Raw genomic sequence first — 24,175 nt, 5'->3', positions numbered from 1 at the left:
ACTCCACTCAACGACCAGCAAGCTACAGTGTTGGATACCCTATGCCAAACAACTAGCAAGACAGGAACACAACCCCACCCATTAGCAGAGAGGCTGCCTAAAATCATAATAAGTGCACAGACACCCCAAAACACACCACTGGACGCAGTCCTGCCCCCAAGAAAGACAAGATCCAGGCTCACCCACCAGAACACAGGCACCAGTCCCCTCCGCCAGGAAGGCTACACAACCCACTGCACCAACCTTACCCACTGGCGGCAGACACCAAAAACAACAGAAACTACGAACCTGTAGCCTGTGAAAAGGAGACCCCAAACATGATAAACTAAGCAAAATGAAAAGACAGAGAAATACGCAGCAGATGAAGGAGCAAAGTAAAAGCCCACCAGACGAGACAAATGAAGAGGAAATAGGCAGTCTACCCGAAAAAGAATTCAGAGTAATGACAGTAAAGATGATCCAAAATCTTGGAAATAGAATAGAGAAAATACAAGAAACGTTTAACAAGGACCTAGAAGAACTAAAGAGCAAACAAACAATGATGAACAACACAATAAATGGAACTAAAAATTCTCTAGAAGCAATCAATAGCAGAATAACTGAGGCAGAAGAACGGACAAGTGACCTGGAAGATAAAATAGCGGAAATAACTACCGCAGAGCAGGATAAAGAAAAAAGAATGAGAAGAATTGAGGACAGTCTCAGAGACCTCTGGGACAACATTAAACGCACCAACATTCGAATTACAGGGGTCCCAGAAGAAGAAGACAAAAAGAAAGGGACTGAGAAAACATTTGAAGAGATTATAGTTGAAAACTTCCCTAATATGGGAAAGGAAATAGTCAATCAAGTCCAGGAAGCGCAGAGAGTCCCATACAGGATAAATCCAAGGAGAAACATGCCAAGACACGTATTAATCAAACTATCAAAAATTAAATACACAGAAAAAATATTAAAAGCAGCAAGCGAAAAGCAACAAATAACACACAAGGGAATCCCCATAAGGTTAACAGCTGATCTTTCACCAGAAACTCTCCAAGCCAGAAGGCAGTGGCAGGACATATTTAAAGTGATGAAAGGGAAAAACCTACAACCACGATTACTCTACCCAGCAAGGATCTCATTCAGATTCGATGGAGAAATTAAAACCTTTACAGACAAGCAAAAGCTAAGAGAATTCAGCACCACCAAACCAGCTTTAAAACAAATGCTAACAGAACTTCTCTAGGCAGGAAACACAAGAGAAGGAAAAGACCTACAAAAACAAACCTAAAACAATTAAGAAAATGGTAACAGGAACATACATATCGATAATTACCTTAAATGTAAGTGGATTAAATGCTCCAACCAAAAGACATAGACTGGCTGAATGGATACAAAAACAAGACCTGTACATATGCTGCCTACAAGAGACCCACTTCAGACCTACGGACACACACAGACCGAAAGTGAGGGATGGAAAAAGATATTCCACGCAAATGGAAATCAAAAGAAAGCTGGAGTAGCAATTCTCGTATCAGACAAAATAGACTTTAAAATAAAGACTATTACAAGAGACAAAGAAGGACACTACATAATGATCAAGGGATCAATCCAAGAAGAAGACATAACAATTGTAAATATTTGTGCACCCAACATAGGAGCACCTCAATACATAAGGCAAACACAACAGCCATAAAAGGGGAAATCGACAGTAACACAATCATAGTAGGGGACTTTAACACCCCACTTTCACCAATGGACAGATCATCCAAAATGAAAATAAATAAGGAAACACAAGCATCAAATGATACATTAAACAAGATAGACTTAATTGATATTTATAGGACATTCCATCCAAACAAAATACACTTTCTTCACAAGTGCTCATGGAACATTCTCCAGGATAGATCACATCTTGGGTCACAAATCAAGCCTTGGTAAATTTAAGAAAATTGAAATTGTATCAAGTATCTTTTCCAACCACAATGCTATGAGACTAGATATCAATTACAGGAAAAAAACCGTAAAAAATACAAACACATGGAGGCTAAAGAATACACTACTAAATAACCAAGAGATCACTGAAGAAATCAAAGAGGAAATCAAAAAATACCTAGAAACAAATGACAATGAAAACACGACAACCCAAAACCTATGGGATGCAGCAAAAGCAGTTCTAAGAGGGAAGTTTATAGCAATACAATCCTACCTCAAGAAACGAGAAACATCTCAAATAAACAACCTATCCTTACATCTAAAGCAATTAGAGAAAGAAGAAAAAAAAAAAACCCCAAAGTTAGCAGAAGGAAAGAAATCATAAAGATCAGAGCAGAAATAAATGAAAAAGAAATGAAGGAAACAATGGCAAAGATCAATAAAACTAAAAGCTGGTTCTTTGAGAAGATAAACAAAATTGATAAACCATTAGCCCAACTCATCAAGAAAAAAAGGGAGAAGACTCAAATCAGTAGAATTAGAAATGAAAAAGGAGAAGTAACAACTAACACTGCAGAAATACAAAGGATCATGAGAGATTACTACAAGCAACTATGTGCCAATAAAATAGACAACCTGGAAGAAATGGACAAATTCTTAGAAAAGCACAACCTTCCAAGACTGAACCAGGAAGAAATAGAAAATATAAACAGACCAATCACAAGCACTGAAATTGAAACTGTGATTAAAAATCTTCCAACAAACCAAAGTCCAGGACCATATGGCTTCACAGGTGAATTCTATCAAACATTTAGAGGAGAGCTAACACCTATCCTTCTCAAACTCTTCCAAATATAGCAGAGGGAGGAACACTCCCAAACTCATTCTACGAGGCCACCATCACCCTGATACCAAAACCAGACAAAGAGGTCACAAAAAAAGAAAACTACAGGCCAATATCTCTGATGAACATAGATGCAAAAATCCTCAACAAAATACTAGCAAACAGAATCCAACAGCACATTAAAAGGATCATACACCATGATCAAGTGGGGTTTATCACAGGAATGCAAGGATTCTTCAACATATGCAAATCAATCAATGTGATACACAATATTAACAAATTGAAGGATTAAAACCATATGATTGGGGCTTCCCTGGTGGCGCAGTGGCAGAGAATCTGCCTGTCAATGCAGGGGACACGGGTTCGAGCCCTGGTCTGGGAAGATCCCACATGCCACGGAGCAACTGGGCCCGTGAGCCACAATTACCGAGCCTGTGCGTCTGGAGCCTGTGCTCCGCAACAAGAGAGGCCGCGATAGTGAGAGGCCCGCGCACTGCGATGAAGAGTGGCCCCCACTTGCCGCAACTAGAGAAAACCCTCGCACAGAAACGAAGACCCAACATAGTAATCAATCAATCAATCAATCTTTTAAAAAAAAAAAAAAAAAACCATATGATTATCTCAATAGATGCAGAAAAAGCTTTCAACAAAATTCAACACCCATTTATGATAAAAACCCTCCAGAAAGTAGGCATAGAGGGAACTTACCTCAACATAATAAAGGCCATATATGACAAACCCACAGCCAACATCGTTCTCAATGGTGAAAAACTGAAACCATTTCCTCTAATATCAGGAACAAGACAAGGTTGCCAACTTTCACTACTATTATTCAACATAGTTTTGGAAGTTTTAGCCACACCAATCAGAGAAGAAACAGAAATAAAAGGACTCCAAATCGGAAAAGAAGTAGTAAAACTGTCACTGTTTGCAGATGACATGATACTATACATAGAGAATCCTAAAGATGCTACCAGAAAACTACTAGAGCTAATCAATGAACTTGGTAGAGTAGCAGGATACAAAATTAATGCACAGAAATCTCTTGCATTTCTATACACTAATGATGAAAAATCTGAAAGAAAAATAAAGGAAACCCTCCCATTTACCACTGCAACTAAAAGAATAAAATACCTAGGAATAAACCTACCTAAGGAGACAGAAGACCTGTATGCAGAAAACTATAAGACACTGATGAAAGAAACTAAAGACGATACAAACAGATGGAGAGATATACCATGTTCTTGGATTGGAAGAATCAACATTGTGAAAATGACTATACTACCCAACGCAATCCCTATCAAACTACCACTGTCATTTTTCACAGAACTAGAGCAAAAATTTGCAAAATTTGTATGGAAACACAAAAGACACCGAATAGCCAAAGCAATCTTGAGAAAGGAAAACGGAGCTGGAGGAATCAGGCTCCCTGACTTCAGACTATACTACAAAGCTATAGTAATCAAGACAGTATGGTACTCGCACAAAAAAAGAAATATAGATCAATGGAACAGGATAGAAAGCCCAGAGATAAACCCACACACATATGGTCACCTTATCTTTGATAAAGGAGGCAAGACTACACAACGGAGGAAAGAAATTAAAGACCTCTTTAATAAGTGGTGCTGGGAAAGCTGGACAGCTACATGTAAAAGAATGAAATTAGAACACTCCCTAACACCATACACAAAAATAAACTCAAAATGGATTAAAGACATAAATGTAAGGCCAGACACTATCAAACTCTTAGAGGAAAACACTGGCAGAACTCTATGACATAAATCACGGTGAGATACTTTTTGACCCACCTCCTAGAGAAATGGAAATAAAAACAAAAATAAACAAATGGGACCTAATGAAACTTAAAAGCTTTTGCACAGCAAAGGAAACCATAAATAAGACGAAAAGACAATCCTCAGAATGGGAGAAAATATTTGCAAATGAAGTAACTGACAAAGGATTAATCTCCAAAATATACAAGCAGCTCATGCAGCTCAATATCAAAAACACAAACAACCCAATCCAAAAATGGGCAGAAGACGACCTAACTAGACATTTCTCCAAAGAAGACATACAGATTGTCAACAAACACATGAAAGGATGCTCAATATCACTAATATCAGAGAAGTGCAAATCAAAATTACAATGAGGTATCACCTCACACCAGTCAGAATGGCCAACATCAAAAAATCTACAAACAATAATGCTGGAGAGGGTGTGGAGAAAAGGGAACCCTCTTGCACTGTTGGTGGAAATGTAAATTGATACAGCCACTATGGAGAACAGTATGGAGGTTCCCTAAAAAACTACAAATAGAACTACCATATGACCCAGCAATCCCACCACTGGGCATATACCCTGAGAAAACCATAATTCAAAAAGAATCATGGACCACAATGTTCATTGCAGCACTATTTACAATAGCTAGGACATGGAAGCAACCTAAGTGTCCATCAACAGATGAATGGATAAAGAAGATGTGGCACATATATACGATGGAATATTACTCGGCCATAAAAAGAAACGAAATTGAGTTATTTGTAGCGAGGTGGATGGACCTAGAGTCAGTCATACAGAGTGAAGTAAGTCAGAAAGAGAAAAACAAATACCATATGCTAACACATATATATGGAATCTAAAAAAAAAAAAAAAGGTTCTGAAGAACCTAGGGAATAAAGACGCAGGCATGGGGAGGGGGAAGGGGAACCTGGGGCGAAGTGAGAGAGTGGCATGGACTTATATATACTACTAAATGTAAAACAGATAGCTAGTGGGAAGCAGCTGCATAGCACAGGGAGATCAGCTCGGTGCTTTGCGACCACCTAGAGGGGTGGGATAAGGAGAGTGGGCGGGAGATGCAAGAGGCAGAGGATATGGGGATATATGTATGCATATAGCTGATTCACTTTGTTACACAGCAGAAACTAACACAACACTGTAAAGCAATTATACTCCAATAAAGATGTTAAAAAGAAAAATGGAAGTATTTCTGCTCTAATGCAACACATGCATTACTGGAAAACTGTACCTACTGCAAAACTGTGAATTTAAAAATAATACGGTATGTGAGAAAAACAGGGTTGGAACAAACCTAAAAACCTATGCAGTTTTGTAAACAGAGGACTAACAAAACAATAGCAATACTAATAAGAGTACCAGAACAATTAAATCTCCACAGACATTTTCAGCAAGATGATACCTTTCAGCCTTAAATCCTGAGATGCTTTTTTCCTTCTTCATGGTCAGGACACACAAGTTCTAAGATATATCAGTTTTATCAAAACTATCGAATCCAGTGGATAGCTAACCCCATCAATTAAATTTTTTAGCATGGGGTGGGGTCAGGAGAGGAATGTCTTCACAGTTTTTTTTCATTTGTATCCACAACTTCATCACCATAACACTGTAGAAAGTGAAGCATTCATGAAATCCTCCAAACTAGCCACTTCTTTCACTAAAGAAAGGTACTTCTGCAGGATTTTCAGCTTCTTTCTTAAAAATAGTCATACTTTCTCTTTAATAGCGATCATTTCTTTTTCAGCCCAGAACATTAATATGTTGGGGAAAACAGCATATGAACTCCACTTTACACTGACACCATTCTCTCTATCCGATGATGTATGAGCTAACTCACATTAAGGAAACTTATACATAGGAAAGCAAGCTGCATGGAAAAAGCTTATTTTCAAAAAGAAACCAAAACTTGTTGAATTTAACTCTTGCTGCATGGAACTTCGTCGTAACAGTCTCCCTCTCCCTCTCTCTGTCTGTCTCTCTCTCTCCTTTTGGTGGAAGGGGTCATTCTACCAGTAGTTTATATTTCTTTTGAGATAAGCTTCTCTGACTTTTCCAAATTTGGCATATATCAAAACAAGACTGAATTTTTTATAAGAATCTAAAGCAGATGAAAAGCAACAATCAGGTTGTGAGTTCAAAGGCCTCACAATCATGGTATAAAGTAATGTGTAGAATCCTAGACAGAAGTCTTTTTTTTTTTTAATATATAAATTTATTTATTTATTTTTGGCTGCGTTGAGTCTTCGTTGCTGTGCGTGGGCTTTCTAGTTGTGGTGAGCGGGGGCTACTCTTCACTGCGGTGCGCGGGCTTCTCATTGTGGTGGCTTCTCTTGTTGCAGAGCATGGGCGCGCAGCCTTCAGTAGTTGTGGCTCACGGGCTCTAGAGCGCAGGCTCAGTACTTGTGGCACACGGGCTTAGTTTCTCCGCAGCATGTGGGATCTTCCCGGACCAGGGATCGAACCCGTGTCGCCTGCATTGGCAGATGGATTCTTAACCACTGTGCCACCAGGGAAGTCCCTAGACAGCAGTCTTAAAATTAACAATTGGAATTTTTTTATATTCTTCAACATTTTAAATTGCTATTCCAATTCAGAGTCTTACTTTAGTACTCTCATTACAATTTAATCAAAGATTACTTTAGGTTTAGTGCCTCACATAATTATCATCCATTGGTCAAATGTTCTTCACTGATACTTCTTTGTATAAATTCCTTTGCCTGTCCTGACACTATTTAACAGTAGCATTCCAGAACTTGATCAATTTTTAGCCTGATCTCCAGGAAGCATCTATGTGAAAAGCCACATAAGTATCATATACAAGATTATCCCAGAGGACTGTGGAGGCAGCTGTTTGACGCGATTGTACTAGTAAAGCAGCAGCAGCAGTGAGATGAGTTCTAAATGAAAACTGGTTGTGGTGTCTTCATCCTACTCATCCTCACTTATATCTCTGTAGGGTATTTTAACACCTGCAGGACACTTTTTTTTTTTTAACATCTTTATTGGAGTATAATTGCTTTACAATGGTGTGTTAGTTTCTGCTTTATAACAAAGTGAATCAGCTATACATATACATATATCCCCATGCAGGACACTCTTGTACCAGGATATGTTTGGATAGCCTCATATCACTTGAAAAATGCATATTCAGGGGCAAAATGCAAACTATGCTTTATTAGAATAACTGAAGCAGAGAGATATTTTTAATATGCTAAAAGCTGATACTGTCACTTATGCTTAGAGAAAAAAATAATGTATAGAGACTAATTTCCACAAAAGCAATCAGCCAAAGTGTGTAGAAATCTGGGAAGAACATCTCCTCAGAAATTAATAAAAATAACTCTCCTGTATTATGGGTGGCACCTTCGGTGCTAAAGCCAAGTAATCCCTAGACAAGCTGTAAAATACTGTTTGGAAGGCTGAATTCAGACATATATGAGTTCTTAACTTTAAATGTAAAAACGGATGTGTATGTGTTTGTTTCTTGGTTCCTTTGTGAATCAAAGTATCACAGGTCAGGAGGATCTGGTTTACAATGTCCTTTCAGTTCTCAAACCTTTAGTTTTGTTCCTTTTATATTTTAATCTTTTACTTTTAAATAATTTCAGGCTTATGGAAATGCTGTAAGAAGATTATTTTAAAATTCCCATTTACTAATAACCCAGACTCCTCAAATGTTAACAGTACAAAAGAGATGTCCCTTTACCTTTAAATATGTCAGATTGTACTTCTGCAAAACCAGGACATTCTCTTAATTAAATATAAGTATCAAAATCAGGAAATTACCATTACTGACAGAATACTATTCTCTAGTCTACAAAAATTTTTTTAGAAGAAATGCAAATGTTTTTTATTTTAAAATTTTTTTTTATTTTTTGGCTACGTCGGGTCTTCATTGCTGCCCGCGGGCTTTCTCTAGTTGTGGCGAGCGGGGGCTACTCTTCGTTGCGGTGCATGGGCTTCTCATTGCCGTGGCTTCTCTTGTTGCGCCACACAGGCTCCAGGCGCACAGGCTTCAGTAGTTGTGGCGTGTGGGCTCAGTAGTTATGGCTCGTAGGCTCTAGAGCGCAGGCTCAGTAGTTGTGGCGCATGGGCTTAGTTGCTCCGCAGCATGTGGGATCTTCCCAGACCAGGGATTGAACCCATGTCCCCTGCATTGGCAGGCGGATTCTTAACTACTGCGCCACCAGGGAATTCTCTGAGTCTACAAAATTTATTCAGATTTTCTCTACTGTCCCAATAATGTCCTTTATAACAACAACAAAATTCTGGATCATTTCAGTTTTCATGTCTCTAGATACCTGTAATCTGGAACAGTTCCTCAGTCTTTTTTTTGTCTTTCATGACACTGACACTTTTAAAGTGTACAAGCCAGTTATGTTGTAGAAATCCTGCATTTGGCTTTGTCAGATGTTTCCTCAATGAGACTCAGGTTGTGCTTTTCTGGCAGGAGAACCACAGCAGTGACACTGGGTGCTTCTCAGAGCATCCTATCAATAGGCAGGGTTATCAGCCTCTCCCTTTACTGGTGATATGGGTTTGATCACTTGGTTAAAGTGGTATCTGACAGGTTTCTCCACTGTAAAGTTACTATGTTTCCTTTGTAATTAATAAATATCTTATGGGGAGATACTTTCAGACTATGTCAGTATCCTATTTCCAATAATCTTTTACCCACTAGTTTTAACATAGATATTTTTTCTTAATTCTCTGCTCTACAGAACTTTCTGGGTTTAGCATGAAGCTCCTTTACCTCATCTCTACCTGAAAAAAAAAAAGGATGCTACAGCCAGCATCCACTCTGCTCTCAGTTCTTTGAGGCATAGTTAAGATCTCAGGAATACACTCAACCTCTACAGCAGGACCACAAAAGGACGCTCACAAATAAAGAAGAAACCAAATCTATCTTTCTTTCATATGAAAATGGCAGTATACCCTTGAGGGATTTTGAGCTGGCAGTTGAGAGCTGTATAGCATTCCTTGTCTTCAGTGCTCAGGAAACAATAATCCAGTATTATATTGAGTTTTATATCAAAATTCCTATACTTCACAGTTAAAAAACTCATTAGGGAGAGTAATATATGTCTAGCAGCAATAAGATAAATACTTTACCTTAAACATTTTTCTTGAAATTTTTAGTAATTTAAAATATTTCAACTGTTACCATTTTTTCAGAAAAGACTTGCCTCCCCTCTTCCAAGAAAAGAGTTCTCAGGTGAATTTTTAATCCCCCCTTCTTTCTACATCCACTCCTCTGACTTAAAAGTTCTTTTTCCTCCCCTACTCAAGACCTATATTCCTCGAGTGAAGCAATCTGGCGAAAACTGACAAAAGGTGGAGGGGTGGATGAGAGCCCTTCTAATCCTACATTCTATAAACCCGTCCTTACCTGCTGTGGAAAACAGGTGCGGACTGAGTGTTCTGTGTAACCAAAAGATGGCCCTTCAAAGACAGCTGTTGGGAGCTTCAGAACTTCCTTCAGAAACTGGTCAAACTTGCCAAATATCATTAAGCCATTGGAATCTGACATCTGGGAGAAAACATCTATGAGAACAAAACCAAATAAAGTCAAACTATAAGGAAATATCAACTCTTTATAAACAGCTCTATGTCATTTGTATACCAGCCCAAAAGCATCATTAAAAAGTATCATAAAGTTATTATGATTTTTAGTTAACATGTATTCTCATTCTCATTAACACTGTGTGGTTACTTTGCTGATGAGGCCCCTCTTTCCCACCCACTTAATAGTCTACCTAAACATCACATGACCACTCATGTACGTCTACCTACCTACTCTTTTTGAGCATACATAACTGGATAATATATAACTTTTTATTTCATTTATTTACACCTCACTTTATTCCAAGAACAATTTGTAGCAGCATATCTTTCTCTCTTACATTTATGTACATATTTATATAAGACATATACATCTTTGAGTGTATGAATATATTTGCATATTGGTGATAGGGTATGAAAGAAATTGTATTGTATTTGCATATTCATATACTAATGATGTAATATATTCCTGTGTAGTATGTTTATTTAAAATATTCCATTTAGTAAGTTCCAGAGTAGAATAAAAAGAACTCATATAATCTCTTCTATCACAAGATACTTTGATACTATAAGATCCTATTTTTACATTAAGTCTGACCCAAGCAGCTGGAAAGACAGTTCCAGTAATACTACTATTTCTTTATCTCCTTGTAGAGAGTTTCCTATCTCCAGTTAGTTATTTCTCTCTTCTCACCCATAATTGGGGAGAAAAAGAAAAATAACCAGGAGCTCAAAACAACTTGACAACTTTAACCTAAATTTTCTTTTCAAACTATTCAGCTTTCTTACAAACAAATCAGTGAGTTAAATATGCAGAGAAAAATAATTTCCTGAGGCCTTTCCAAACATGGCATTTTTAAAAATCATATTCTATATGTTCATAATGAACAGGTATATTAGAAATACATATGTATCCCAAAGCACCAGGTGTAGGAAAAAAACAACCATTAAAGTACATTAATCAAAGAAAGATAAAATTTAGATCATCAACTCCACAGGGTAACTTTTAAGGCATTAGAAAACAGGAAATTATCAAGGAATGAAAATCTCCAGTACATTCCTCTCATAAGAGCTGCTAGCTTGTAGTTGAGGGAAAAGTATTAAATACCCATGAGGTGGGGAAAATCCAACAAGAGGCTAAAAGAAGTATGGTCCTAGTAGAAAGTAAAATCAATTAATTAACAAATATGTACTAAGTTCTTACTAAGTAGTCCAAGTGCCAAGTACTCTGCTAGGTGTTTTGAAAAACAACAAAGAAGTATGACACATGGTCCTTATCCCCCCCAAGAAACTTTCAACATAGCTGGAAAAAATAAGATACACATGTAGCAAAGAAGAATAAAGCACTAAGCTGACTCTAAATAGAACAGAAAGAAGGGAGGCATAAGATATTTGTTAAACCTCACCATTTGCCAGGCACCACAACAGGTAACTATGGCTGAGTCTGCTGTAGACACCCAATATTCTTATCTCCTTCCTTAGTAACAGAACACTAATTTTATTTTGTGCAGCAATGTACCCAACTAAGAGATTAAACTTTGAAGCCTTCTTCTAACAAGTTGCAGTCATGTGACTAGGTGTTTGGACAACGAGACTATAAGCAGAAGGGTTGTGAGAGACTTCCTAGAAGGCTAGTTAAAGAAAGCTGACTGCACTGGAAATAGACCCTTTCTTCCTTCCTCCTTTTGCTATCTGGAATGCAGCTACGATGGCTGGAGCTTCCAGCAGCCACCTTGGACTATGTGGTAATCTCAACTTTTATGTAGAAATCATACACTAGAATGATAGAAAAGAAAGATATAGAAAGCCTGGGTCCCAGATGAACATGAAACTATCATACCAGCCCTGGACTACATACTCCTGGACTTCTTTTATATACGAGAAAAATAAACTTCAACTTTGCTTAAAATACAGTTACCTTGGTTTTTGTTTTCATGTAGCAATCCCCAATATTAAGTATTACTACAGTTTACTAAACATTACCTCATTTTACTGTCGCAAAAAGGTGTGTGTGTGCACATGTGTATGCACATAATTGTTTAAATTTTATAGATAAGGAAACTAGCTTAGAAAGGTTAACTTTCTTAAGGTCAAAAGTTACTAAGTGGCTAAATCAAGATTTAAACCCACACTTATCTGACTGCAAAGACATTCCATTACATCACACTTCTTCAAAATATAGTGTAGAATAGATACAAAAACACATAGGGAGGAACTGTCAAGAAAGAAATTTAGAAGCCTGGCCTTGAAAAATAGAATTTGGAATGATGAGGTGAAAACAGGCTGGGGGTGGGGGTCTGGGGACACAACTAGAGAAGAACAGGATAAATAAAACAAATGAATAAATATAACAAAACAGAAACAGACTCACAGATACAGAGAACAAACTGGTGGTTACCAGTGGGGAGGGGCAAGATGGGGGTAGGGGATGAAGAGGTACAAACTACTATGTATAAAATAAATAAGCTGCAAGGATATATTGTACAACACAGGGAATATAGCCAATATTTTACAGTAACTTTAAATTTATTTTTATTTTTTGGCTGTGTTTGGTCTTTGTTTCTGTGCAAGGGCTTTCTCTAGTTGCGGCGAGCGGGGGCCACTCTTCATTGCGGTGCGCGGGCCTCTCACTGTCGCGGCCTCTCTTGTTGCGGAGCACAGGCTCCAGACGCGCAGGCTCAGTAGTTGTGGCTCACGGGCCCAGTTGCTCCGCAGCATGTGGGATCTTCCCAGACCAGGGCTCAAACCCGTGTCCCCTGCATTGGCAGGCGGACTCCCAACCACTGCACCACCAGGGAAGCCCTACAGTAACTTTAAATGGAGTATAATCTCTAAAAATATTGAATCACTATGTTGCACACTTGAAACTAATGTAATATTGTAAGTTAACCATACTTCAATTTAGGAAAAAAAAAAAGGAGAGTAGGATAAAAGTCTCTGTGGCAGGAATTTATAGAGTGTGTCTATTAGTGGTGGTAGGCAAGAAACAGTGCATCAAAGAGAACATTCTGACTATGATAATTTATATTGTGAAGTAAAGGTAAATATAGACTGAATAAGAAAAGTATGTTATGAATGAAAAGTTTGAAAGAGGAAACAATTTGGATTTGGTTTAAAAATGCTGAAGTAGGGAAGAAATATTTAGAAAGTTAGGTTTCAAGAAAATTAGACTGTTAATGACTGGCAGAATGAATAAAAAAGAAAGAATAAGATTGGCGACATCAGCTAGAAAACCCTGTAAATAATGCACAAGTAAGGAAGTGAGAGAATTACAGGAGTGACAGTATTGAGGGGAGGGCTTGGTCAACTCCAAGACATTTCAATGCAGGAAACTGAAGTTGATGGCAAACTGGATTAGAGAATAAAGGAATTTCTAAAATTAGGATTATTTTAAGCTTCTAGCTCAGAAAAATGCTGACAACCCTGACTGAAATAACCAAATTGAAGATAAAGATACTTAGCTTTGAACATAACTGTATTTGAACTAATCAGCAAATTTCCAAGTAGAACCATCCTGTAGGCAGTTAGAAGCAGAGTGCTGGGCTGCAGTTCGAGACAGCAGATACAGAGTTTTGAAGACATTACCAATTATGTGAATAACTGACGTCCTTTGAAGGAGGGAAGAGCATCATGACTTAGTTTTCAAATAGCTGGCAGCTGTTCTCATAATGAAAAAAATAATCATCCATTAAATCTGAATGAAAACTAAGGGGAAATATGGGATGTGGCAGACACTGCAAGGTGCCTACTACTCAGTATCTGTTTTCCCATTTTCACTCCCGAACTGAACTCTGATTAGAATGGCAACGTGTTCCCCTTAAAAATTACTTCCCAGACTCTTGTGCACGTCGTAATTCGTAAGTGAATTTGTGGAAAAGCTTTTGCTTTCCTGATAGAGGCATCTTTCTTCTTTCTACTTAAAATGAGAATAAGGCGCAGTAAAGAGCAGTCACTTATAATCCTAGGAGGAAAGCCATAGGGCAGAGCAGGAAGACAGGGGGGACCCAAGTCTCTGATGACATCCCTGAGTCATGGTACCAACCTTGAACTTGCCAGCCTCTGAACTTATTGTTGCATGAGAAAAATAAATCCCAATGGTTTTATGCCACTGTTAGTCAAGTTTTCTGTTGCCACTCAATGTATTCATAATGGAGAAACTAGCAAGTTAACTAATGGTAGAAATATTCAAGACCAGAGACTTCAGCTACCAAGTATATGTTGATAAATACACATATGTAGAGCTTCCAATCACAAAAACATATGTGTATACAACCACACCACCAAATCTACACCTAACTCATTCAGAGCAATAAAGGAGTGATGAGATAGTGAAATGACTAACTTCCCCCTCAAAAAAAGTATTACTTTCAGTTATACTTAGTTACTAGGTCATAAAATAGATTCAAAGTAGTAAAAAATTTTTAATCAATGAAAAAAGAAACTATAACTTAATAGGCCCACATTACACTAGTAAGAGAACAAGCAGAAGCATGTTTGTTGGTTGGTTGGTTTTAAGAGAAAAACTGGTAGACCTCAAAACTGTTAAGTAATTACTTAGAAGTCATGACTCCTAGAGTTACTTGTTTAAAACAGTTTTTTTGTTTTTTTTTTTAGATTAGGCTTCTCATATCTGTAACAAAAACACTGAAAATAATTGCTAATTTTTTATTGTAAATGAAATATAACAATTAATCTAAGTGTGATTTACTATATACATATAAAAATACCTTACCAAAGAAATACATAAGAGACAATTTAATAAAAACATCCCCAAAATTAAACGAGTCCTTTAATTAAAGCCATAAACCCTTCTGGCATTAAGGGAATAAACTGCTTCCCAGATCACTGGTTAATTTCCCCAATAATTCTCTATTTATACATCTCTGAAAGAAGGTATGCTAATTTCCCATTAGTTGTTTCCAGATAAAAATACAGGCTTTCTCCCTTGTGAAAAACCCACAATCAAGCCCTTACACACACACGTGTACAAACTTTTTAAAATATTCTGTCCTTTGTGTAGTGGCAAAATAATGTTACTATTCTACCATCTTCACACATGTTTCAAATTTTTTTCTGGTGATAATGACCCTGGCTTTACTCATTGCATCTATCCATCTATCCACTCCCCTCTCATCCCCACATGACCAACCATATACTTTTGCAAGATGATAGGGCTGTTTACAATAAAGACTCAAGTCTATAGAAAAGAAAGCCATTTTCTTCTATATGTTAGTTTTCCTGGCAAATGACTCTCATCTTCTCCTGTCATCTTTCTACCAACTGAGCAACCTAACCCACAAAACATGTATAAACATCTGCATGTTTATAAATATCTATATGTAACTAAATCCAAGTGCATATTTTATTCCCAAACTCATGAATATTCCTACATCATTCATTAAGTCAGAGTGAGGCTGGAGGATGGGATTCAGCCATGCCTTGGGCTTCTAGTGTTGACTGAGTCAGGAACTACCTTAGACAAGTCTCCAGGCCTTCCTTGGTTTTTGTTTATCTTTTTCTTTTTCATAAAATGCAGACGTACGACTCATTTCTTACTTGCTTCTAGCTCTAAAACATTTTGGTTATACGAGAAATGTGAATATGGGCAAATATTCAGATTAAAGAGTCACTTCGGGCTAATGAAGTGAAGAGATGATTAACAGAAACCAGCCAGGATAAATATGCAGTGACAGGTGGTTAGAAGACTGTAAGAGAGGATGCTAAATTTTGAACAGGTGAAACTGCTTAATTATACTTCAAAGGTTGGCTCCCTACAGTTTGTTAATGAAACATCAAGGAAGCAAACAATTGAAATGTTAGAACTGCCAGCTCTGAGAAAAAACACCTCAGGTCATCTTTTCTCTGGCTGCTCTAAGTGTGGTCTATCAAAAACACACAAAAAAATAAGTAATATAAATTATTATTATAAAACCATTTTTATGCTATAACCCAGAGAAAATACCTAACAGTGTTATCATTTTGGTATATTTCTTTCTTTTCCTAAGTGCATAATAAATTTTTATTTAAAACTATATTACATTTATGCATTTTGATCTGAAGCATATTTTTAAAGGCAGTATATTCAATCGTGTCGGTATCCCAAAGTGTTAACTGAGCTCTCACTTTTGGACACTAAAGCTGTTTTAAGTCTTCATATATTATTAAAAGTGTTGCAATAAATATATGTAAAACCTGGGGTACACCTCTGATTAATTCCTCTTGATAAACTCAAGAAGCAGGCTGAGTCATTGGATACAAATATTCTTATAGCCTTTCTGACACACTGTTAGACTGCCCTTCAAAATGGTGGCACCAGTTTTCTAAAGGATTTAAAAATAAATTGCATGAATCATCTGCTCCTATCTTTCAGTGCAAAACAGATGGGGTTTGCATAAGAGATAAGTTTCTTAGAAAACAGCAGAATTAGACAAAGTAAATAAATCACAGTTAAATTAGTTGATAATTCGTATGGTTTAATAAATAATGGGTTTTACAGTCTGTAAATTTTGTTTCTCTGAGTTATTTTTTGGGTTTCTGACATTACTGAGTTTTCATCATGCTGATAATCAAAGTCTGTACTCTGATTATAAATCATTGGTATTTAGAATCCTGACTTAAGTTGCCTTTGAATCTAGGATACAGTCCCTAACGGTCACAACAGTTAACCATTTATCTATAAATGAATGATATCTGGGAACAGAAACTCTCTTAAGAGAGACCTGAAAAGTCTAAGAAATGTTTCTGGACTTCCTTGGCAGTCCAGTGGTTGGGACTTTGCCTTCCAATGCAGGGGGTGCAGGTTCGATCCCTGGTCGTGGAGCTAAGATTCCACACTGCCTCGTGGCCAAAAAACCAAGACGTAAAACGGAGGCAATATTGTAGCAAAATCAATAAAGACTTTTAAAAAAATGGTCCACATCAAAAAAATCTTAAAAGAGGAAATGTTTCAAACTAAAAACACAAGTATTAGTTAAGTCATTTTAAATGCCATCTTGACACTAAAACAAGCAAACAAACAAAGACAGATCAAGGAAAAAGGGGAAAAAATTAAAGGAAAAAATTCTAAAATAAGAGGTAAAAAGCAAAAAGATAAAAATAAAAGTAGAAATGCTGAGGCATATTCCATAAGTTAGAAAAATCTAACTTAATGGGAACATTAACAGAGGTAACAGAAGTAGAGTCAGTGGGAGGAGGCTGCAGAAACTAAGAACAAAGACAAGGGAACAAGTAGGAAGAAAAAAGTGAATAAATGGTCAAATATCATTTTATGTTACAATACAGTGTTACAGCTACCTTCTTCTACACTATTATTCAGCCACCTCAACTAAGTAGCACATAGCTGTGACTAGAAAGCAAGGGAAAAAGGATTCTCACAATAGCCAAAACTACGAAAGTGAGGGCTTCTCTCAATACGAGTAATCACTTCGTCCATTCTCTAACAGAATAGAATGTTAAGAAGGCTGGTTATGTTTTCTCTGTCAGTAGCATATGAAAAGTAAATCAGAAGCAAAAGGAGACTTCTTGAGACTGGTACACTGATAATACCATCACATTTACCAGCGATAAAAGGACACGTACACACACATACACACGCATATACCATCACCGACACCACCAATGACAAAAAGTTCAAAAGCTGAAAAAACACAGCAGTCTGAAAACATGAGAAGGGACAAACAACCCAGAGCCTCACAATTAGCCCTAAATGCATCAGAGAATGACATCCCTAAGAGATGAAAAATATTTAAATTATGATCAGTGAGCTCTGTTTAAAACAGAAGGCACAGACCACACTTAAAGCGGTTTCCACCCTAGATGATTAAAACAAAAAAGTGGAGATAGGCTTCAATACCTGAAAGTGTTACTTAGGTTAAACATCTCACTCTCTAGTCTAGATAATTACAGTACAATAAAAATAATGAAACAGGGGGACTTCCCTGGTGGTGCAGTGGTTAAGAATCCACCTGCCAATGCAGGGGACACTGGTTTGATCCCTGGTCTGGGAAGATCCCACATGTCACGGAACAGCTAAGCCCGTGCACCACAACTACTGAGCCTGCGCTCTAGAGCCCAAGAGCCACAACTACTGAGCCCACGTGCCACAACTACTGAAGCCCGAGTGCCTAGAGCCCATGCTCCGCAACAAGAGAAGCCACCGCAATGAGAAACCCGCGAACCGCAACAAAGAGTAGCCCTCACTCACTGCAACTAGAGAAAGCCCACGCGCAGCAACGAAGACCTGACGGAGCCAAAAGAAAAATTAATTAATTTTAAAAGATAATAATAATGAAACAGAGCAACAGATGGTAAAGAAACCATAATTTTGAACGTGAAGAAGATAAAGAAACCAGATTTTAAATCTATCTGAATCATGTAAACATGCTATTAAGTGACCTAGTGTGGCTTGTATTTCCGTATACAATGTGTAATGATGTGGTGTTGAGAGTGCACTGACGTGTCACATTTGCCTAGGTATGTGTACTTTTGTGCCACTTGAATATTGGTCGCTTGTGCTCCTCTAAGAAATTCAAAAGCCACATAAACAAACAAACAAACAAACAAAAAACCCACCTGCTATCACCTGGATCCCTTCAATACTTCACACAGAACTAGGATTTGCACCTTTTCACTAATAGCTACAACAGAGAGCTGCAGTAATTTTAGTTCTCAATCAACAATTTATATTTGGCAAAATTTTAGCACTTACTATGGGCCAGGTACCAGCTCTATGTAAATGTAGCAAATTTAATCACAGAAACTTAAAGAGTCCAGAATCATCTAGAATGTGCAGTTATATAATCAATTTTCTATTTTCAACCAGTTTCTCCAGTCCTAATAAAAATGGCAATGTATACTTCTTTATCTGGTATCATCATCGTTAAAAAACAGACAAAATCCCAACTTTCTTTTTCTCTGTGAGTGAAATATAATTTTATCCGTATTATATTATCATCCTCAGAAAAACACCATGCTAGAATTAAGAAAATATTAAGAAATTTCAGCCCAAAAGAGTAATATTTTGAGATACCATGTGAAAAAACCTCAGAAGCATATTTAAATAAAACTATACCTTTTTTTCTGTCAAAACTTTGTTTTACATTGTGGCTGATTTTGAAATGAGATAACCAGATAACATTGACCAAATATACTAAGACCTTTCTTTAGACATCTAAATCTATATCTAGTGAGCCTTCTAGCTTTCTAACTTTTAATGTCATGGTAACATGTAAGAAAAAGCACAGAAAACAAACATGCACCCATGAAGTAATCTTGCCCAAAAGCTTGTACTTGAATCTGTTGAAGATTCTGTATCTTTCAATTAAAACAAAAAATGTAGGGCACAGAGGAACATCACAGGGATGCAATCATCAAAATCTAGTCCATGAGAAATGCCACAAGACAGATGACCCAGTTTCTTCAACAAATCAATTCACAGGTTTTCTCAGCACTTCATGAAAACCCACAGCTTCAATCTCACCTCTGTGAAACCTGCTAGAGTTTCTTACTCCACGGATACTTGTATTAGGGCACTTTGAATGTGTGTCTCCCACTACAGGATGAGCATAGTGGAGTACAAAAGAGTGCCTTAGAAAGGGCTCTGAAGCTACAGCCTGAGTTGAAATCCCAGCTTCGCCCCCTAGTTAACTCTTCTATAAAACAGAGAAAATACCACCTGCTGCTCAAAGAAATTTTAAGGATTCAGTAAGAAAATATATGTATAGCAACTAGCACAATGCTTGGCATACCTTAGGCAGTGAAGGACTATCTACTGAGTGAATAAATGGAAATGATAAGCAGAAAAATTAAGTAATTGTGAATTTTATCTCCTTCAGTTTCATCTAACCACCTTCTAATAGTATCTACTGAACAGTAAAATGCCAAAATGGTAAACAGTAAGAAAAAAATTAAGGAAAGATAAGTGAATAAATAGGTTATCAATTTCTAAATAACTACACTTGAATCTGAGGTACTAAAAAACAGTTTAATCATAAGAAATACCACCTGACAAAGCATCGAGTGATTAAGAAAAGGGCTAAACTTGACCAAACCCAGTAAAAGTGATAAAATTTATTTTCTAATTAAAACTGATCAACAAATCACCTTCAAGCATAATTTTTAATAATATGGAAAACATTTTTAAAGAATTTTTTAAATGTCCACATTACTATTCTGAATCTTTTCAAGAGTTTTCTTGTTTTAAACTAAAAAAAAAAAAAATTAAAAAATTAATTCAACCAACTTTTCCATCTGGACAGTAGGTGGCATAACTTACATACTCTGAGCCAGCTGCTGTAAAATGAGTGATATGGTAGTAAAAAAAACCAAAAAACTTCAATAGACCATCATCCAAATTTCTGAAAACATTCATTTAAAAGTGTTTAAAAGTCCTAATTTGAAAATAAAATCTTTCAAATAATATAAAAATACTTACATCTCAATTTGTCCAGCATTTTTCCACCACACATGGTTGCTAACATAGCTTTAACTGAAAATACCGTCAACTTGCCTCGGCCCTCACTGCAAAATAAATTATATTAGAAATAATTGCTATCTGGAACCACAAAAGCAATCAAATGTATCACCAGTAAATTGATTCCTGCCCTTCTGTTACAATATTACCACATTTAGAAACCTTGGATTCTTTTTTTCCTTTACAGAATTAAGGCTTCACATATGCTATGTGAACAGTATTAAAACTAACCTGGTTTATTTGGAAATGAGTTTAGAAACACCCTATAAAGCAACTTCTGTTGGCTTTGTAGGCAAAGGCCAAATGAATGAACCTAAAGTAAACATCCTACCAACTTAGCCCATTAAATCCACAGCTGAGGTGCTTAAGTATTCAAATCTGAGGCACCACCTGGTTTGAATAATAATTCAGAAGTGTGTCCTTCCATCAGGATATTATAACAACAGTTTATTGTTACCTACTAAGGCAACAGGATGCATGTTGCTATAAAGACTTTATACTACCTTCATCCTTGTTTGTTTTCACTGTAACAACCTTTATGTTACCATGTGTTTATTCTAAGAAGTTCATCTGTCTCATCTGAGACATCTGTGTCAGATCTCCTGCCACCACTGTGAGAAAAGTGAAGGGGAAGGGACAGTATTATGAATTCTTCTTCAGGAACTAGAAAGATGAAATGTAGACCATAAATGAACTACTCAGAGTAACGCTGTGCACCACCTGCAGAGCCAGGACAATAACGGCAAGGCCCCAACCCCTGTGGTCACTGCTCCAACCATTCACCTATGTCCTGGTTTCAGAGAAGATGAAAACTTCACTAGCCGGTTTTTAAAGTCATATATGTAAATCAACAATGGGCTTTTGTGTTAATTTTATAAAGCTTGTGCTTACAAAGTTTCACAGTAACTTAGAGTAAAATACCTTTGCAATAATGAGAACTATATCATCTTGGTTTTGAAAAGAAAATGTCATCCTATTTATATTTACTCATGGTCCTAAGAGAGTGTCTCCTATTTTCCAAACCTTCTTTTTGTATACAGTAAGATCACATCTGAAAAAAGGCAAATGGTCAATAAGCCAGAAAATTCTCAGTGAAAATATTGCCGGGAGACACCAATGTTTGTTACAGTTGATTTTTAACTATTACATCTCATTAAGTTTACTCATAAGATAAAACAGGAATTCCCCAAAACTAGCTAAAATTAGAATGGGACTTTTAAAATACATAGTTCATCAGAAATACAGATTCGGTTCCATGTCTTATATAGTACTTGGCAATATATCACCTGGAAATGATAAAAAATAGTCCTATGTCAAATATTCATTGCATTATATGAGCAACGTGAGTGTCTATAAAGAGCAACAACTGTGTTAAAAGTGATGGATTTCCAAGACTGATACAGACCTTTTACAATGGACATTTTCTCTTTGGTCGCCAACCATCCAAATGCTGAGTCTACATTTAAGTACACCCTACCTTATATGACAAGTATACTTCCCACTACCAAAGTATGAAGCAGGAGAAAAAAAAAAAACTTTCCCATCTTTCTTTGAAACTAAGACAGGGGCACATCATACAAGCTCCACCAATAAGATGCACCGCTCTAGACTTCAAATAGAAAACAATTAACCTGTAGAAGTAAGAACTCCAAAGAATCCACCTGGCGAGGATGTCAGCAGTAGGAGCAGTTACATCCAGCATCCTGAGAGCTGGGACAGAGATTCTCATGGCAGCAACCACAGCCCAGCATCAGTGGCTTTAGGAGCACAAGCAGCAATATCTATGCCCAGCTTGGTGGCAGAGGTACTTCCTGAGACCAGTTTTGTGGTATGATTTTGAGCTTTGTTCTTGGCAGCGTGGTCATCAAGCCTACTTTCCCAACCTTCTTAGAAAGCCGATTGGTCACCCATATCCTTTTAATGAACTAGCTAGAGATGGTTCCTACTGCTTACAGCTAAGAACTCTGATGGATGCAGCTTCTATCCTGAAGTAAAGTGGCCCAGAAAGATGAAGCGACAAAAGGAAGTATTCCTGAAGCTCAAAGCGAGAGTGAGCAAGCCTGATGACCAGCAGAGCAAGGATGAAGAGCAAGTTCTCACCAGCAGAAAAGTCAAGCGTTGCTGCACAGCTAACGACATTTTTTAAGGTAAACTTGCTCGAAACATTTTTTGCAGACATAGATTTCATGATTTAAGAATACCCAGGAAATTCCACAAGGGAAAGTAAAAACTAATCTTAGAAGAGATTTCCACAGAAATCAGGATACTGATTACCTCTGGGGGAAGAGAGAGGAGTTGTAACACAGAAAGGAGAACACAAGGGGCTTCTGGGGTGCTGACAACATTCTATTTCTTGGCCTCTGGAGTATTTATATGGATACTTGTTTTATAACAATTCATTAAACTGTACTTTGTTTTAGTTATTCTTCCATAGGTGTTTTCTATTTCTGAATAAAAACTGTTTTAAGAAATGAATCCCAGGACTTCCCTGGTGGTCCAGTGGTAGAGAATCCGCCTTCCAATGCAGGGGACGTGTGTTCAATCCCTGGTCAGGGAACTAAGATCCCACATGCCATGGGGCAACTAAGCCCACGCATCACAACTACTGAGACTGCGCACCTCAACTAGAGAGCCTGCGTGCCGCAAACTACAGAGCCCACGCACTCTGGACCCTGCACACCACGACTAGAGAGAGAAAACCCCTATGCCACGACTAGAGAGAAGCCTGTACGCCACTACGAAGAGCCCACGCCACAACAAAAGATCCCACATGCCTCAACAAAGACCTCACGTGCCACAACTAAGACCCAACGCAGCCAAAAAAAAGAAATTAAAAAAAATTTTTTTTAAAAATAAATCCTGAGGGACTTCCCTGGTGGCGCAGTGGTTAAGAATCCGCCTGCCAATGCAGGGGACATGGGTTCGAGCCCTGGTCCGGGAAGATCCCACGTGCCATGGAGCAACTAAGCCTGTGCGCCATAACTACTGAGCCTGCGCTCTAGATCCAGCGTGCCACAACTACTGAAGCCCGTGTGCCTAGAGCCCGTGCTCCGCAACAAGTGAAGCCACTGCAACGAGAAGCCCGCGCACCGCAACGAAGGGTAGCCCCCGCTCACAGCAACTAGAGAAAGCCTGCGCACAGCAACGAAGATCCAACACAGCCAAAAATAAATAAATAAATACTAAAATAAATGTATAAAAAAAAAAAAAAGAATCCTGGGAAAGTGAGGGTTACCATTACTAGACAAAGGTAATGGTTTAATGGAGAGAATGATGAAAGGGAAAAATACAGGCTAAAAAACATTTAAGATATATAAACTGCAATGCATAAAATTTTCCATAATGAAAATTTCCATAATAAAATATATAAAAAGAATAAAAACATTAAAAACCCCAAGGCCCCGGCCCCAGCTTTAGATGTCTATTAATAGAAGACTGGCTATTAGGCTATCATAAAAAAAGAATGAAAAAAAACATATGAAAGATAGAGACTTATATCCAAGATAGATTACTAAAAAAAAAAAAAAAACAAGGCATGGAACAAAATAATTGCTAGAATGCAATCTAGCAATTATGTTAAAAAG

General features: G+C 37.4%; 1 protein-coding gene across 27 annotated transcripts in view; it reads right to left on the bottom strand.

Moving 5' to 3' along the window:
* Positions 1–24,175, bottom strand: part of DTNB (dystrobrevin beta) — a 279,721-nt gene that overhangs the window by 168,385 nt on the left and 87,161 nt on the right. For all 27 annotated transcript variants that reach the window (XR_005022446.1, XR_005022445.1, XR_005022448.1 and 24 more), the window contains 2 exons: positions 20,553–20,638; positions 9,948–10,102 (listed from right to left, as the gene is read on the bottom strand). Coding sequence is in view for 19 of the 27 variants with exons in the window: in XM_036873637.1 (XP_036729532.1) it covers positions 9,948–10,102; positions 20,553–20,638 (241 nt within the window). In the remaining 8 variants the exon portion in view is untranslated. The remainder of the gene's footprint in view (positions 1–9,947; positions 10,103–20,552; positions 20,639–24,175) is intronic.

This window comes from Balaenoptera musculus, chromosome 13 (genome assembly GCF_009873245.2).
Source record: "Balaenoptera musculus isolate JJ_BM4_2016_0621 chromosome 13, mBalMus1.pri.v3, whole genome shotgun sequence".
Classification (NCBI taxonomy): Eukaryota; Metazoa; Chordata; class Mammalia; order Artiodactyla; family Balaenopteridae; genus Balaenoptera; species Balaenoptera musculus.
This window is presented reverse-complemented; position numbering and strand designations above follow the sequence as displayed.